Source organism: Megachile rotundata, chromosome 3 (assembly GCF_050947335.1).
Source record: "Megachile rotundata isolate GNS110a chromosome 3, iyMegRotu1, whole genome shotgun sequence".
In the NCBI taxonomy this organism is placed as follows: Eukaryota; Metazoa; Arthropoda; class Insecta; order Hymenoptera; family Megachilidae; genus Megachile; species Megachile rotundata.
The window spans coordinates 16,175,969-16,195,781 of NC_134985.1; the positions used below are offsets into that span (position 1 = coordinate 16,175,969).

Below are 19,813 nucleotides of genomic sequence, written 5' to 3' on the forward strand. Positions count from 1 at the left end.
GATAGTGTGAACAGTATATGGAGTACTTTTGGAGTACATTTCGAATATATGGAGTACATATGGACATATATGATGTACATGATCTGTCATACTCCTATTGAGGAGTGTCCTATTGAAGAGTATGATAATGTGAACAGTATATGGAGTACTTTTGGAGTACATTTGGAATATATGAAGTACATATGGACACATATGATGTACATGCGCTGTCATCCTATTGAAGAGTGTCCTATTAAGGTGATGCCACCTCATGTACATCATATGTGTCCAACATCCTCTACGTCCCTAACCCACAAACTTCATAACATTCCACATGCCTCACCAATTTCATATAACTTACATCAACTTCAACTTTTCTCAAAACATGAATGCTTACGTGCAATGTCGAAGTATCGCGCTTCCTCCAGCAGCAAATCCAAGTCCGCGAAATTGTCAGGTATCAGCAGACGCGAATTCCTCATGAAGTTCAAGATATGTCTGAACATCCCGCCGTCCCTGTCGATGAAGTAATGCTGCTTCAGGGAGTCCAGCACGATGGGGATACTGCCGTTGAATAATTTCGCTAGTCTCGACTCTGGATATCTGTGGACAAACATTCAAATGGCTGTCATAACTCCTCGAAGGTGCCAGTTAGCATATTAGTGATAATATCAATTTCCTTCACTCAAACTTTGCTCGGACAAATTGCTCAATTAAGATCGTGAAGTTGTAAAGTCATGGAGTTTGTGATGTGCAATGTCTTTAGGTTGCGTAACCTAGATGAATATATTCATTCAAAAGAGTTGAAAGCTATAGTTTTATAGGATTTAATGTCTAATCCTGCCAGGTTTGATCGAAGTGCAAGGTCCCTCAAATTTTCTTTAAATTTAAGCGTAATCAATCTTTAAATTCAAGCCCAAAAATGTTGAAATCCCATTTATTTTCGTTACAACGCGATGCATACAAATTACTTCGGTACATAAATATACCATCCTGTAAGCTTTCAATGAGTAAAAAGAAGCTACACGCAACCGTGTTAAACAAATGCCCACACAAGTAGGTTGCATTCGAAATCTGCCCTGTGGGACTCGGACCGTTTAATTTATTGAACAAAATGATGCCATTTGTAAGCTTGTATCGTCACGGTCTTTTGCATCATCTTAAATCCCATTGATCGATGGATCGTTAAACGGTTACACTTGGGGCTATCGGGTGTTCCGCGAGTAGCGACGCACAAATTACGCTTTCGCGTCTCCCGTTTCAACGGCAGGTGCCTGTGTAGCGGATCACCTGTCGAAATCCGCAGCTGTTATAACCCGAAATTTTTAACGAAGTCGCCACTTTGCTTCCTCTTTAATTGACGATCTCCGGTTACCCGATTAATGTCACGCTGCGAAGCATCTCAAAATCATTTCAGAGTGCCGCTAAAGCGAAGTGAATTCTTTTCTAAGGAAAATATGACAATCAAGAATTTTCAGTTTTAATTCCACTCATTTATTTTTCGGGATTTTGGAAATTTTTAAATTGCCGCGAAATTACACACAATTACAATTTGAAATTTTTTAGGGAAAAATGTTTGGAGGCAGCATTGAAATGAAGATGCGAAAAGCACAGATACGATCGGCCACTATCAAAATATCGATGGAGGGTTATTACGCGATTTCGATCGCTTAATCCCGTGGCAACGATCGATTATCTCGTCATCGTTGGCCTCGATCACCTCTTTATTCCGGTTATCGTGCCGCGGAGCCCTTATTTTCGTGAAAGCTGAGCCAGAGAAAAGATAACAGTGAAAGAACTAAAAGGGATGAAAGGGTAAAATGAGAGATTCACCTCTTCTGTCATTTGAAAGAACCTTGATAAGTACTCTTTAAAATGACCTTGAACAATCCTCAACTTCTCACAGTTTGCAAAATCCACATACTCTCACATTCTTCAAATACCAAACCCACATCCCTCAACCACCCAAGTCTCAAATTCTTCAAATGATCATAGCTGCAGAGATGAATGTCACAATGTACAAAATGAGTGACTTAATGGACACGGATATGCAGATGATCGACGTCAAACCGTGCCACCTTTTCCGGCTCGGCTTTAGAAAGTGCCCGTGACATTTTCGAGCGCGTTTCACGTTGCATCCAGGTGAACTATTCTTGCGTTCCTCTGCACTCGATATGTCGTTGTACAAAACAATTTTTGCTCAGATGGTTTCTATTAACTGTCCTATTAACTGAGGGTTCCTATTAACTATTCTAACCTTGTCCTATTTATAGCAACAGCAATGTTGACTAATTGCTACTATTGATTGCAATGTTACAGGCAAAGCTGCAATGTTAATTTAATGCAATAAATATTATTTCATTCAGTGCAGATTATAATCGCTGTACGACGTAAAATTCAAGTGTATCATCCACAAGTAAGATGTTCAGTCATTCTCTCAAGTCTTCCGTTATTGTATGGTTAATATCATGTTCCTAAATCCTCTGCACATTCTTCAAGTTCTAATAGTCTGCACGTTTTGATTACTGGATCAAGATTCCATAGGTTCTAATAAAAATCTCTAATCCTAAGAAGCATTCACATCAAGATCCAATCATGTAATCTTAAGTCCTTGATTGCATCTCATGTCTATATTATTTCAATCCCCTACAAAGACCACTGAAATCGTTCCTCAAGTTGTCATCAAGTACCAGCTTCATATTTTTTGATCCAAGATTCTGCGTGCACGAAGGTCGTCGTAATTTAGCATATAATAGACGAGTGCCCTGGAAAAAGGACGAGAAGGACAAAGAGGACGAGATTGTGCTAAAGACGAAGGCCACCGAGCACATAGGAAAAGAGAATGAAACGAGAGAAAGAGAAAGATGTTGGAGAGTCGGTTCTTCGTGTATCTCGACGGTGCGTTATGGCACAACGAGGGGGAAATACCGACGTAGGTATCCGGTGCCCCCTCAGGCCGGTTCCCATACCTTCCATGGCGATAACATATAATAACGACGGCCTGGTGGAGCCCGTGGGCGATCTGACTTTAGCGGACGAGACAGAGAAAGAGAAGACACCGCGGGGTAGGTAGGACGACGTTATATCGTGTATACCAACCGAAAGGATCGTCGTCGTCTTTCTCTCTGCTTCGCGCTCTTTTCGACGGTACACTCCGGTGCAACGCTCACTACCTTTCGACGCATATGTCAAGTTTACGAGCTTTTAGGTTTATGTTCATAAATTTCTAGGTATTCGAAGAACTGAATATTCAATTAGATTTCCAAATTCAAATTTAACATGAGCTCTTTGCAATTCTATCATCACCACATCTCTTTTTGAAGGTTTACATATTGCAAATTCATAAAATTCCAAGTTCCAATTCTCAAATTCCCAAATTCCCAAATTCCCAAATTCCCAAATTTCTAAATTTCTAAATTTCTAAATTCCCAAATTCCAAATACCCCAAATTCCAAATACCCCAAATTCCAAATACCCCCAATTCCAAATTCCCCAAATTCCAAATCCCCCAAATTCCAAATACCCCAAATTCCAAATTCCCCAAATTCCAAATCCCCCAAATTCCAAATACCCCAAATTCCAAATCCCCCCAATTCCAAATTCCCCAAATTCCAAATCCCCCAAATTCCAAATCCTCCAAATTCCCAAATTTTCCAAATTCTAAATCCTCCAAATTTCCAAATTTTCTAAATTCAAAATCCCCCAAATTCCAAGCCCCCGAATTCCCAAATTTTCCAAATTCCAAATCCCCCAAATTCCAAGTCCCCCAAATTCCTAAATTTTCCAAATTCCTAAATTTTCCAAATTTCAAATCCTCCAAATTCCAAATCCCCCGAATTCCAAATCCCCCAAATTCCAAATCCCCCAAATTCCCAAATTTTCCAAATTCCAAATCCCCCAAATCCCCACATCCCCCAAATTCCAAAATCCCCCAAATCCCCACATCCCAAATCCCCAATCCCCAAATCTCTAATCCCCAACTTCACCACCTCAAATCCCAAAACTCCCAAATTGCAACTGACCCTGAGCTCACCCTCCCACCCTCACATCTCCACCTAACACCCAGTCATCTAAATCCGTATCCACTGACATCATATTTCACTCCATCAAACAGCGCTCCGTACAATAGAGTCTGACGGGGCAAGATCCAAACTCAACCATGAACTCGGCAACGAAGAAGAAGGAGAAGGTCGAAGAAACTGAGAAGAGGGGTGGTGGATAGAGAGGTGAAAAAAAGTGAGAGATCACCGAAAAGGAACAAAAGAGATGTATATATGATGCTCGCGGGCAAAGAACGCGTTGTCTGTGGGGATCACGGTGCGGAAAGGGTGTATGTACGGGGGAGGAAACGGTACCAGGGGCGGAGGAAGAGCAGCGTGATTACCCCGGGCGATTTCTTGGGCCCACCGACCGACCGAGGTCCGATCCCGGGTCAGATCCACTCGCTATGGGAAAACGTTAAACGATCGGCTCACATCACTCAGATTCCTGCTCTGCTTTTCGTTCACACATTAATACATACGTGTCTCTGTATGTAATTTGGGACTGCTTTGAAAGCTTGGTTGTCAAGGTTTACTTCCTTTTGAAGAATCAGGATTATTAACACTCGAAAAGTGACCCATATCGCAAGTTGAATTAAGTATTTTTTAATTAAATCTGTGATATATATGTTACGTGTGAATGTAGTGGTAGGTACACTTTTATGTTTACATGTGTTGTAACACATGTTATGTTCATATAGGTAGCATATGCGCCTGTGTGCATTGAATATATTTTTCAAAGAACTAGATCAATGTATCTACACACTTGGAATTATTAGTATTACGTTACTATTTAATGAATATACATTATTATTATTACACATGTTATGTTCGTGTAGGTAGCACATGTGTCTATGTACATTGAATATATTTTTCAAAGAACAAAATCAATGTATCTACACACTTGGAATTATTACTATTACATATTCAAGTATATATGTAAATTAAATAAAAACATCAACATACATTGATATGTGTACATTAGAAATATATGTCATATGTTAAAACTTTCATGACTACTTCACACCTCAAAATTTTATTTCCCCTTTATACAAAATTTGATACAATATTATTTTAAATGTTTGGAATTGAAAAGAACGAATAATAGTAGATTGATTGATGTATATGCAAGTGATGTACGCGAACGAGTGCATGCACGAGAACAAGATACCTTGGCCAATACAAAATCGCTTTGTCAGAGTTGGGCAAACTGTGCTAGGCTGAAGGGTAAGGAAACGAGGACTCGCTGAAACCTCCACAGGATACCCCGAGGGCGTTGCTAAGTCTTCGCCAGGACTCTCCAACCAGGCAGGATGATGGACGATGTTTTAGGGATTACGTGATACCGGAAGCACAAACTAATGATCGGTAGTTACGTCATTCTTGGAAACGTCTAACAGAAAACTTCTGTTTGACCGTGAGATTGACGTGTTTCAGGTGCAACGCACCTGCTGTGTTTTGTTGGGTTTATGTCAGGATTATGTATGCAAGGTTATTTAAAAATTTTCAATTATTATTTGTGGGGGGTTGGGATTGAAAAATTTAGTTATTTTAGGGATTTGGAGATTTGGGGTATCTAGGGAATTTGGGGGATTTGGAATGGGGGGGACTTGGAATTTGGGGGATTTGGAATTTGGGGGATTTGGGATTTGGGGACCTTGGAATTTGGGGGTCTTCGAATTCGGGGACCTTGGGATTTTGGAACCTTGGGATTTGGGGACCTTGGAATTTGGGGACCTTGGAATTTGGGGGACTTGGAATTTGGGGAATTTAGAATTTGGGGGATTTGGAATTTCAAGGATTTGGAATTTGGGGAATGGGGAATTTGGGATTGGTAGATTAGGTGGATTGGTAGATTAGGTGGATTGGTGGATTGGTGGATCGGTGGATCGGTGGATCGGTGGATCTGTGGATCGGTGGATCGGTGGATCGATGGATCGGTGGATTGGTGGATTTAGGGTCTTACGAATTCGGGGATCTAAAAATTTGAGAAGTTGGAACTTACAAACTTCAAAACTCTTCAATTTGACAACCACAGCAATTAGAGAAGTTAGAAAACTTAAAAATTTCCGAACCTAATCACATCTGAAGAACCAGAAGTGCCCTCTCAAGTTCAAACATTTCTCCAAGAGTTTCCTTAAAGTGGAGGCCTTCACCTAATACTTATTTCTTCCCTGTCCCAAAAAATCGACCTACACCAATAAAAGTCTATATACATCGTCAATACGAATAAATTGTATCAACCACCAAGATAAAATTAAAGTGATAGCACTTAAATGATGCTATTACCATCGTAATAATTCAGTATCACGTACCGTTTAAAAACAGAGCCATCCATATATCCGAATCAATGCTATTACCGTTTCTTATAGGTTGATTTAGTAGCACTTTCCAACAAACACCGCGAAACATTTCCCTGGTTACTTGACTCGTAGCTTGTATCATTATCTACGCACGATCTCGCCGCTCGATCATTATTATTATTGCTGTCCATTGTCGTTCGTTTCTCGAAGACCGGTGTATAAATTCACGTAGGTGTCTCGACTTGAGAAACGGCTATCTTCGATGCGATCTTCGCCGATGCCGTTATACACGTCGACGATGATTTACCTGGCGTAAATCAATTTCATGAGTAACACGGGGGAACGCGGAAGGTGGGGCTTCCTTTTGCAACCGTTCCAATATCAATTTTACGAGGCACAGAAACGTTACATATTCTCTTGATATAATCAAACAAGTTTGTATCTTTTTTTGAATAAACGTCTTTATCTTGAAGAAATTTCATGACACCGAGTCACATGTGTACATGTGTTGTACACGTATGATTCTGCTGGACATATTGTAAAAATGTTACATATTCTTTTTTTTGATGTGATTGAATGAATTCATTAGCATCTGTTCTGGTTGAATTCGATGTCTTTATCTTGAAGAAATTTTAGTATGACACAGATACACATATGTACATATGTTGTACACATATTAAAAGAATGTTACATATTCTTTTTTTGATGTGATTGGACGAATTCATTGGCATCTGTTCTGGTTGGATTCGATGTCTTTATCTTGAAGAAATTTTAGTATGTATCATGACACTCTTTTGCAGACATGTACACATATGTTGCATGTATGTATATGACGTTACAGGACACATTACAGAAATGTTATATATTCTTCTTTCGATCTAATTGAACAAATAAATTAGTATCTTTTTTAGTCAAACTTAATGTCTATACCCTGAAGAAATTTCAGTATCCATGACACCCTCACACACATGTCCACATATCCTCCACATATGTGATTCTACAAGACATACATAAACGTTACATCCTCCTCTTCCAACCCAATCAAACAAATAAACTAGAGCCTTTTCCAATTAAAACCAATGATTTTATCCTGAAGAAATTTCACTACCCACCATGACATCCTTTCACATACGTATGTTAATACATATGTTGTATATACATGATTGATTTTAAACGGATCGGTTTAGATGCAATTTCAATGAAACGACTTAGCATTTCAAGTTGCAATTTGCCTCGCGTTTAATGGGTGAAAGGTGCAACTAACTTATCATACAATACGTTGTACTATACGATAGAATTGCGACCTGGGGACTTTTACTGCCTTTCACGCGATGATTGGACTAACAAGAACTGTTGCGGATGGCCGATTTATCCGCGGGACTTTCTACGGTTATAACTTTGTTAAAAACAGTGTTCAGTAACAATCAAAATGCGATGTGGAAGACTATACTTTGTTGCTTCGGGTTGTTTGATAGTTTATGATAACTGGAGCAGTTGGGGATTCTATTTGAGGGCTGGGTGAGTAATATTTTAGTAGGTGTTGGGGTAGGATGAGGTTTGAAAGTTTTGGAGATGGGAAATTTAGGGATTTTGGAAATTTAGAGGTTTTGGAAGGCGGAGAATTTGTGATATGTGGGATTTGGGATACGTGAGATATGGGATGTGTAGAAATTGGGATGTGTGGGATTTGGGATATGTAGAATTTGGGATATGTGGAATTTGGGATATGTGAGATTTGGGATGTGTGGAATTTGGGATATGTGGAATTTGGGATGTGTGTGATTTGGGATGTGTGGAATTTGAGATATGTGAGATTTGGGATATGCGAGATTTGGGATGTGTGAAATTTGGGATATGTGGAATTTTGGATATGTGGTATTTGGGATATGTGAGATATGGGATGTGTGGAATTTGGAAATTGTGGAATTTGGGATATGTGAGATTTGGGATATGTGGAATTTGGGATGTGTGGAATTTGGAAATTGTGGAATTTGGGATATGTGAGATTTGGGATATGTGGAATTTGGGATATGTGAGATATGGGATGTGTGGAATTTGGGATGTGTGGAATTTGGGACATGTGAGATTTGGGATGTGTGGAAATTGGAATATATGGGATTTGAAATATGTGAGATTCGGGATGTGTGGAAATTGGGATATGTGAGATCTGGGATGTGTGGAAATTGGGGTGTGTGAGATTTGGGATAACCCAACCTATCCCTTCCAAATCCCATTCCAAACATTCAACCACTACCTATCGCCATCATTCATCAATCAACTGTCGCAAAATTATTTCTTAACAGTCGAAATGCAAGATTATCGACAATCAGTATAAAATAATTCCACAGCATCGTACAGAATGAATATTTAACGAGTACAAAACGATCAGGTGTAACACGGTGGCTGAAATGAACTACTATCTCGGGCACAGTGTATCGAAGCAAATCTGGTTCCGCGACTTCTCCTACGTTCGTCTCGATACGATCGAATGGACAGCAATCTCGCGATACTTTCGACAAAACAATAAGGTCGACTGCATGTAATGGGAAGGTGCAATCGACCGTGTCGAAGGAGATGGCGGAAAGGTTGTCCAGGCGGTTTTCTACGATATCCATGGCTTTTCTCTTTGAGCTGGTGTTACAAATCTGCATTCTTATCTTCGACCTTTCGTTATGATTAACATAATTGAGATGAACGATATACCGTGTTGGGTGACTAAAAACTTATTTGATTTTGACGTTATCTGATCGAATACAAGGGTGAGATCTAAAGATCAATTTCAATTTTTTATTGCAATTGATATTTATGTTCATTGATCTTTGTGAAGATATACTTTTTAGAAAGACTAGAAGGAAGACTTTTTAGGAAGACTTTGTGATGTCTTCATGAAGACTGATGTACCTTTTTATTTCTCTTTTTTTTATATACATTTTTGTAGAATTTCTGCATGGTAGATAATATTAAAGTATCAGTTTTTTGATCATTTCAAATTTTTTAATGAAATGTTAAAATATTGTGGATCATTGAGCCTTTTAATATTATAGCTTGAAGAATGATTAAATTTTTTAAGAATGATTTTTTGAGGTTAGAGGAAAAAATGCAGTCATATTTTATTTATTTAAATTCATAACAATAAATTGAAACAGCTGGTTATACTAACTAAGTTCACTATTAAGTATTGTAATAAATTATGAAGTATTCATGTACAAACAAGGATTGTTCACATATGATCACAGTATGCATTAAAACTTCATATTAAAAACCAAATACCCAGGTATTTATAGCAAACCTTGAAGTTTAATTATTTACATTAATTTCCATGATCCTCATAACTTTAACAACCTTCAGTAGCAATTACACCGACGATATAAAATCCCCTGCTTTTATTTCCTTTATTTAATCAATATTCCCGAGATGACATATTTGCAGACTGATCCCCGTCGAATCACGTTCCATTAGCATGTTAATGAACCCTCGTTTATCCGTTTGCATCTCGATCACGTTTCTCGTTTTTCATGCAGCTGTAAGCCCTTATCTCGCTACTTTATTGGCAGCGTTATCGGGTAATTGATATAAATTGAAGGGAGCCGACTCTCCGCGCAATTAAGAACTCGATTGATTCTAATGTTCGGTTGTCGACCTTTGTTTCTCCGTAAAATTGAAATATCACGATCACGTGTTCGCGTGGGTGGATCTCTCGATATCCCGGGAGATCCATTGTTTTCGACCAGTCGATTCGTCTAACGGGATCCTCTCGTAAATCTTCGGGAGCCTAATGGCGGTCGAAGTTACCGGAAGATTCAGTGACTCGGTTCCCGTTAACGTTACTCGACGACAAACGGTGGCCTCCGTTTGCCAATTAGAATTAACTTTCCCGCGAATATACGCGATCCTCTTCGATCGTGGCACGGAGATATCCATCCACGTCCAAGTTAGTTAGCGTACGATCGTAACGAGCATCCTTGCGTGTTACCAATGTTGAATTTCTGTGCAGTGGAGCGGAAACCCGAAGAATTAAGTCGGTTAATAAATTGGGTTGATTCTTTCATTCTTTCATGTTAGATGGCACTCTAAATGGGATGAATTGCGAAGTCGGGAAATTATATAGCAGGAGTTTAGGGAAATGGTATAGAAATTATATAGCAGGAGTTTAGGGAGATGGTATAGAAATTATATAGCAGGAGTTTAGGGAGATGGTCGGGAAATTATATAGTAGGAGTTTAGGGAGATGGTATAGAAATTATATAGCAGGAGTTTAGGGAGATGGTCGGGATATTATATGACAGGAGTTTAGGGAGATGGTATAGAAATTATATAGCAGGAGTTTAGGGAGATGGTCGGGAAATTATATGGCAGGAGTTTAGGGAGATGGTCGAGAAATTATATAGCAGGAGTTTAGGAAAATTGTAGGATTTTATTGGGGAAAATGTTTGTGAGGAAAATTTTGTCTACTCGATATATTATATTACTTGGGAGATGAATTTAGCATGGTTGCAATTTTAAATGCAAGTGATTGCACGTGTTTCGATAAGTTGCAATTTTATGTACTAACTGATACTACACATTGCAAGTTTGTGTATTACAGTTATATGCATTGCAATTTTATTGCCCTGGTAATTTGACCAGTTTTATGTATTGCAGTCCTACATATAATAATTTTATGCATTGCGATCCTACGCATTGCAATTTTATGCCCCGCAATTCTATTTGCAGTAATTCTACGCGTCGTTCTTCAGTGTCGTAATAGTGCACGTGACACTACGCTACGTTTCAATTTTATGCATTGCAATTCTGTATATTGTGGTAATTATATGCGTTGTAATTCTGCCCTTTGCAAATTTACTGCAATTATATCAAAAATTTTACAAATTGTAATCGTGCACGTTGTATTGTCACATTATGCATTTTTGCAGATTGTAATTTTACAAATTGCAATTTGATGCAGTTCTATGTATTGTAATTTTACACATTGTAAAAACTCTACGAAATACAATACTGTGACCTGATACCATGAGTTGCAGTTTTTTCACGACGCAATTGTATGCATTGTAGTCTTGTGTTTTACTATGTTACACGTTGCATTGTAATCCCGTGATAATGTTGCACCTTGCATTTCTACAAGTCGTAATAATGCAACGAATTGCATTCTTACATATTGTAATCGTGCACTTTGTAGTAAATCATGAATATCACTGCGATGCAATTCTACTTTGTAATAATTCAACTCGTAGCAAATCGTATGCATTGCAATTTTACGCATTGCACTTGTATGCGTTACTTGTTGCAAGTTTACGTAATACAATTCTACTGTAGTAGTTCTATGCACAACACTTGTTACGTGAAAGATATCTCACCATTCGACATACTCGAAAAGTGTGGTCAAGAGAAAATATTTAGGTTCGTTTTACGTAAACAAGATGGCGGTGAAGCAGAAAATGGTTGCCCACATTGCAACAGAACACAAGCACCACTAATAAAATTATTGATATAATTAACGTTGTGTTATACTGGATTGAATTATACCTAAATACAATTTCGACATCCCTTTCTGTAAATATTTTTTTTCTATGGAAATACTTTGTAACACAAAAATAAGAATTTCCATCATAAAAGCAAAATCGTAAGAAACCAGTAGAATCATCAAAGTCTATAAATAAGTAAAACATGTAATTAAATCTCACACGTAATCGATCCTATCTATCGCCACTTATAAGTAACTTTTCAAACACCTAAGAAAAAGGCAGCCTCTCGTTGCGTATCCACATCTTGTATCTTCTCACGACGGTAGCATAGTAGCGTTCAACGCGATCGTCACGAAAAGGTTAACTCGGTGAAAGAAAGAAAAAAAAACAGGGGAAGCCTATCTCGTATTCATTATCAAACACGATGGATTTGATTGCTGTATGGCCGGTAATTTATTACCGTCCTGATCGACGAGATTTATCAAACAGCTTCTGCCTGTACGCGCAACAGTTGGCCAATGACGAGGCGATCGTTAAAAGACGAGCAAGAGGTTGGATCGAGGTATCTGCAGGAATCGATGGAACAATATTTGCAAGTTTGGAATTTGGGATATTGGAAGGTGGTAATTTTGGGATTTTGGAAGGTGGGAATTTTGGAATTTGGGAATTTGGAGGTTTGGGGAATTTGAGGAGTTAAAGAGTCAAGGAAAATTAAAAATTTGGGGATTTTTGGAGGACTTGGAGGTTTGGAGGATTTGAAGATTGGGGGATTTGGGAATTGGGGGATTTGGGAATTGGGGAATGTGGGAATTGGGGATTGTGGAATTGGGGAATGTGGAAATTGGAGAATGCTGGAATTGGGGAATGTGGGAATTGGAGAATGTGGGAATTGGGGGATTTGGGAATTGGGGAATGTGGGAATTGGGGAATGTGGGAATTGGGGAATGTGGGAATTGGGGAATGTGGGAATTGGGGAATGTGGGAATTGGGGAATGTGGGAATTGGGGAATGTGGGAATTGGGGAATGTGGGAATTGGGAAATGTGGGAATTGGGGTATGTGGGAATGGGGGATTTTGGGAATTGGGGATTGTGGAATTGGGGAATGTGGAAATTGGAGAATGCTGGAATTGGGGAATGTGGGAATTGGAGAAGGCTGGAATTGGGGAATGTGGGAATGAGGGATTTTGGGAATTGGGGATTGTGGAATTGGGGAATGTGGAAATTGGAGAATGCTGGAATTGGGGAATGTGGGAATTGGAGAAGGCTGGAATTGGGGAATGTGGGAATTGGGGATTGTGGAATTGTGGATTGTGGAATTGGGGAATGTGGGAATTGTGGATTGTGTGTAATAACACCTCAACAATCACACTATTAACGAACTTAAAACCTTGATAATTCCACCATAAAAAAATTCCTCTCTTCAAAAGTTTGTAAATATAAAAATTGATCTACCAACCGACTTGAGAATATTAAACTTGTAAATTTGACAAAATTAATGCTGAATGATGATGTCTTTCATCTGCCATTTATGACTCGACTATTTACGAGTTGATTTTCCATGGATCGAACCACGGACCAACGATCGTGGATTTCATCCGTTGGAGATTAGAGTCTGTTCACAAAGTGTGGCCAGTGCTTTCACGTTTACGTCTCTTTTATGCATAAAGTACATGGGAATACCGCAAATAGCCTTTGGACACTGGCGGCCATGGTAACGGTGTGCCTGATTGCGAGCGATATGTTCGTCGAGATATTCTACGAACATCCTGGAGCGTTGTCGATGGTCACGTTTCCGCGATTCGGCCATCACGCTCCCTTTCTACTCTCTCGCTTTGCAATCCTTCTAATCTACTTCCATGTAAATGATAAAAGCGGTTTTCACGAAAAAAAACCTGGTCGAAACGCTGCCATGGTTTTCTTTAATCTTCTACCATTTTTGAGCCGATTCAATACTGTAGAATTTATTTTTTAACGTTTATTTAGGATAATAGTATCTTTTTATTGTTACAGAAGACTCTATGGCACTTATAAATACATTTGTAAGTTCCAGTAAAATTCTCTGCAGAGAAAGTATATTAACTTTGAAGAATTTATGAAAATAATTTGCTACTTTGTCGAATTTAATAATAAATGATTTGTACTGTGATTAATTATGAAATGTCGAGAGTGAAAATTTGTAATTTAAGAAGTTTATTGGTGTCACGGAAACGATTCAAAGTATGCACAAACAGTGAAAGTAAGTCTGGAGATATATTTATTGCTTGTTTAATCATATCTGATCTCCAGTTCTCACTCTGTCGACTTTCCAAAATTATCATACATTTCTTCTGTATAATGATTCAATATTTTACTACATGAGAAAATTGAGTTTTGGGCTGAGAATGATTGACACATTTCAAGATTTATTTAAAATAATTTTGTTCTGAATTTTTAAACGCATTCTAGTCTCTCAATTCTTGTTACTATATTCTAATAGTGGTCGACGACAGACAAGACGATTGCAACTTTCCCGTCTGGACATCGTCCGTAAAAATCTCTATCTGGCATTCATTATCGCAGATTTCACTTTTCCTCACGCGTAATAAATTAGAACGACATAGTCTCGTGGTTGGCCTCTTAGCTTTCCGTGTCGTTCGATTTGTTTCAAATGTCAACGCTTTTTCACTTGTATTTACATGTATGCACACATATGCATATGTTTAAACATAAATACACTATGAATAATATGCAACTGTACATATACATGAATATGTACACATGTATGTACATATAAACAAATGACGTACATGTACACATATGTAGAATATGCTGAAGTATGCATATGCATGAATATGTACAAGTATACACATGTATCAATATGTTCAAGTATGCATATATATGAATATGTACAAATATACGCATATGTGAATATGTACAAGTATACACATATGTGAATATGTTCAAATATACACATATGTGAATATGTACAAGTATACACATATGTGAATATGTTCAAATTTACACATACATGAGTATGTACAAGTATACACATATGTGAATATGTTCAAATATACACATACATGAATATGCACATATGTACATGTAGACAAGTAACATACGAGTACACACATATATGAATATGCTCCAGCATGCACATATATAAATATGTACAAGTATACACATACATGAAAATACACATATATGAAGATGTTTTTTCTCCATGCCCACCAATGTTTCCCCACGTTTCTGTATATGCACTTACTTGGTTAACGTTTCGAGAGAGGACGTATATATTGTGCCGCCTACGTCGATGTGGACCGGTGCCGTGTACCTGGATGCTGCTGCCACACAAGGTATACCAGTCATTTTTTGGTTGTACGCCGGTGCAGCCGGCGTCGGAGGCGTCGGCGACGAGGAATTCGACATTGTGGGCGACGTGGCCGGCGAACTGCTTGGCGACAGCAATCTGACAAAGATACTTTCGACATTAGCCACCATCAGGCCCTGTTCCTTCTACGAGCCTTCGAAGCTCGTGCTTCGAGCATTCGCGAAGAACGATGAAGATACTGAGACATCGAGAACGACAGGTACTTCTTTTTTCCGATGTTACTTTAGGTATAAGATTCTTTAGGTGCAAGTTTAGGTATAAGGTTCTTCAGATACTACTTTAGGTATAAGATTCTTTAGGTGCAAGTTTAGGTATAAGGTTCTTCAGGTACTACTTTAGGTACGAGGTTCCTCAGGTACTACTTTAGGTATAAAGTGCTTCAGGTACTACTTTAGGTACAAGGTTCCTCAGGTACTACCTTAGCTACAAGGTTCTTCAGGTACTACTTTAGGTATAAGGTTCCTTAGGTACAAATTTAGTTATAAGACTCTTTAGTTGTGAGACACCCTGTATATTATATTATTACTTCTTCAGGTATGCAATTCAGATATTACAATTTTACGTACATCTCAAGTGAAAGTATACGTAAGTTTATTACTACAAGTATTTACGTAGCTTTGTAACATTCTTCATCAAATTGCAGCGTTCCTTCATCGTTCTTCCTGTACTTGTAAATACTTAACTATGACATTTCAACTATAGCATGTTCCAACATTAGCTTTCAAAACTGATGGTTATGAAGTTTATGTGTATTGTGAGTAACTCACGAAGAAGAAGAAGAAGGAAGTTATTGTATTATGGGAAGTTTATATATATTTTTATTTACCTCATTTTAATTTGAGCGCTAGGGAACATATTGCGTTGTGCCAGTTCCGCCTTTGCCTCCTTTCCGTCGGCCTCACATTTCCGTCTGCAATTAAAACCCATGCAATGTTCAGAAAATATCGATACGATCATGTATTGGCAACGCAGATTAAATTATAGATTAGATTAGGTAATAGAGAAACATGTGAACAACGTTAGCTCTAGATTTACATATCGAGGACCTATAATGGACATACATGAACATACAAGGACATACATGGACTAAATCCAAACTTAGAATTTAGGGACGTAGAGTCTATGTCTTATAATTTCAAAACGTAGAGATCTAAAAATGTAATACTCTACATAAAAAGTATCCATTGAGACTTTGTGAGCCTTCAATCACCTCCTCCTTTTATAACTCATTCTCCGAACTCCACGAATAAAGGACCCGCAAGATTTTCCTAGATTTTTCCTCCTCACCGGTGAAAACGCCAGGACGAACGTTTGCAGCTGCCATTTAGAAGTCGAAATTCCACTCGCTCGTTCCTGACATTAACTCGGAACTTTCCCTCTAACGAGGTCGAGCTCGCGGGCCGATTTCAACCACGACCGCCGGGGCTCGATTTAATTTATCGATCCTCATGGCCGTGACGATAAGGCTGATTTACCAGGACATTGTTTTCGGTCGAGCCACCGCCGATCCGGAACGCCTTGGACCAAACTTTCTGCAACGGCCCACACGGTATATCCGTCGCCACCATTTTCGAACATACGTATTAATAAGGCAATTAACGCTGGAACAATATTTAACGAGGTGGCAAACCAAACTCGACGGGGTCCGGCCAACGAGAAAATTCAAAGGGATGGGCGCGGGATAAAGAGGGACCTGGGTACACATTTACGTATGCTTTGTTTTATATCCTCTTCTTTGGGCGGTGCTTCCATAGAAAATATTAATTTGTATTTTATTGTGGTTTTTCGAATTTTTAAATTTCTTACATTTTTTAATTGGTGGACTAATTTTTAAATTTTGATGTATAATTTTATATTTGGTGTTCTTCGAATTTTCAAACTTTTTCATTTTTATATTTTTAAATCAGTGGATTTACAAATTTTTAAACTTGAAGAAGCTTACATTTCACAATTTTCTAAAATCTTGTAAATTCTGAAACTTAAAAGTTTTCAAACTCACAAATAGTCAAATTTCCAAAAGTTGCAATATAACGAGAGAGTATTATATCAAGTGCAACGCTTGGTACAAAGTCGTTGTAACTTGAAGACTATTACTCATCCCATCCAGTAACTGTAAAATGTAAATCGTAAAATAAATTGATCCCAATTAATTCCGAGTAAATCAGTTTCAATTAATTATTCCAATTTATTCAAACGAAATCAATCTTCATTAATTACTTGAATTTATTCGACCTAAATTATTCTTGATTAATTATCGCAATTTATGTCAATAAATCTTGATTAATTATTCAAATTAATTCCAACTATTACTTCCAAATAAATCTGAATTAATTATGGCAATTAATTCCAGTTACAGGATGTCATGTATGTTGTTGTTTGTCGAGGTTCTTTCAAGAAGTTAGGTTATGTTAGTTAGGTTATGTTCTTCATTTTGTGTACTCTAAAGTTGTGAAGTAATACATTGTTAAAATATTGTGAATATTGTTATTGAACATTATTATGTGAACATTATTAATATCAATTTATTATTGTCATTATTATTATGAAGAACATTACAAAATATTGTGAACATTATTATTGAACATTGTTATTGAACATTATTATGTGAACATTGTTATTATCAATTTATTATTGTCATTATTATTATGAAGAACATTACAAAATATTGTGAACATTATTATTGAACATTGTTATTGAACATTATTATGTAAACATTGTTATTATCAATTTATTATTGTCATTAGTATTATGAAGAACATCATTGTTAAGAACATTACAAAATATTGTGAACATTATTATTGAACATTGTTATTGAACATTATTATGTGAACATTGTTATTATCAATTTATTATTGTCATTATTATTATGAAGAACATCATTGTTATGAACATTACAAAATATTGTGAACATTATTATATGAACATTATTGTCATCATTATTACTGTTATTATTATTATTGTCATTATTATTATTATGAAGAATATCATTGTTTTGAACATTACAAAATATTGTGAACATTATTATTGAACATTATTACATAAACATTATTATTATCATTATTATTATTGTCATCATTATTAACTTGAAGAATATCATTGTTATAAACAATATAAATATTGTAAACATCATTGCTCAAAATAAATCGAATTCCTCAAAAATCCTATTTAAAACAAATTACGATATCTGATACCTAACACCTTCTTCCCTATATTTTCACCTAACACCATTTTTGAACCTAGTTTCAATAATTATGAACCCGAGCTAGCAACAGCGACCACAACGTCGAAGAGCCGACGATCCTGAAGAGCAACGAAGAAAAGATTCAGCATCGCGTATCGCGTAGTTCCTGCGGCGATCTCGGTACACCGCGGACCTGGACGAGAAGAAGAAGAAGAAGAAGAAAAGGAGGAGAAAAGAGAAACCAGTCCCCTCGGCCAACCTTAGTCCTCATCGAACGTCGCAACGTACTCTCCGGCTTACAGGCTGAAAATAAATATCGCGGCCGGCGACGACGACGACGACGAGAATCTTCTTTCCTTCTCGAGTTTCGTGGTTGATGGTACTTGCAATGGGTTCTTTAATACCCCCGTGGATACACAGCCTCGTATTTATTGGGGTTTATACGCCGATGGTTAACGTTACCACGTCCGCGATGATTTATGCCCTTGAGAAACTGCATGATTGATTCTCGGCTCTTCGGGGATTATTTTGAAGGAAATGTGGGAAATTCGTGGGTTTATTGGTTGGTGAGTTGTTTGTTTAGTGTGGTTGTAGAAGAAGAGGGTTCCGACGAAGATTCTGGGATTGAGGTTAGGTAGATTTGGAGTTAGGTGGATTTCGGGTGGTTAAATTAGATTGTTTTAAAAACTGTGAAATTATTTCAAGGCCCCTTCAAGGTCAGTCGAGGTCATTGAAGGTCGACTAACAGTTGTTCTAACTTTCTCCCTAATTCACAAACTTATAAATCTAGAATTTATAACTTGGAAATTTGAGAATTTAGAAAATTGCAAAGTTGAAATTGTGAAAATCAAAATATGGGAAATTTGAGTTTCTTAAAAAGTTCTTAAACTTGAAAACCCACAAACTTAAAACCGTAAAAACTAAAAACTACAGCCATGGAATCCTAACCTTTTACCAACTGAAGAAAATAAAAATACAAGAATTTTCGAATTGACAATCCGAGTCCGAAGCAAATAAAAAAAGGAAGTTGGAAGAAGAAATGGTGCATAACGAGTTAAGGTGTACCCGTTGTAGTCGGCGAAGTAACAACGGCCGTGTTGGTCGCCCGGGGCCAATCCATGGTCTCTTGTGGACGTTTATGAATGTGGAATAACAGACGAATATGGTGAGGCTGTTTATTTGGACGCTTGCCCCATATATTTTAATTGACGCCGCGAGTGCAACCGGGTTGACGATAAATCTCCGAGGGGGACGTGCAGGGTTGCGTTTGAGGGTGTGAAGTAAAGCGGAAAGAATCGTGGGTGTAGGGATTATAGCGACTGTGTTGGTATTACTGTTAGCGAACGTGTTCGTATTATGGGGTTCGGTGAAATTGTCCGATCGCTACCAATATGTTATTTCTATTTAACCCTTTGGGTGTTTGGTCTGCGAATAATATGGCGAGACATGGCGGATCGTGTTCGTATTATTCGTAACAAAT

General features: G+C 37.7%; 1 protein-coding gene across 2 annotated transcripts in view; it reads right to left on the reverse strand.

Annotated features, from left to right (window-relative positions):
- twz (BTB/POZ domain-containing protein twz) overlaps positions 1 to 19,813 on the reverse strand; it is a 51,179-nt gene that overhangs the window by 4,340 nt on the left and 27,026 nt on the right. Inside the window, exons 2-4 of one of the 2 annotated variants that reach the window (XM_012283188.2) lie at positions 15,979 to 16,062; positions 15,027 to 15,230; positions 377 to 582 (exon numbers count right to left, since the gene is read on the reverse strand). In XM_012283188.2, coding sequence (XP_012138578.1) covers positions 377 to 582; positions 15,027 to 15,230; positions 15,979 to 16,007 — 439 coding nt within the window. In that variant the 5' untranslated portion in view covers positions 16,008 to 16,062. Of the gene's footprint in view, positions 1 to 376; positions 583 to 15,026; positions 15,243 to 15,978; positions 16,063 to 19,813 lie in introns of both variants that reach the window. The other variant, XM_076529555.1, reaches the window with a different exon arrangement.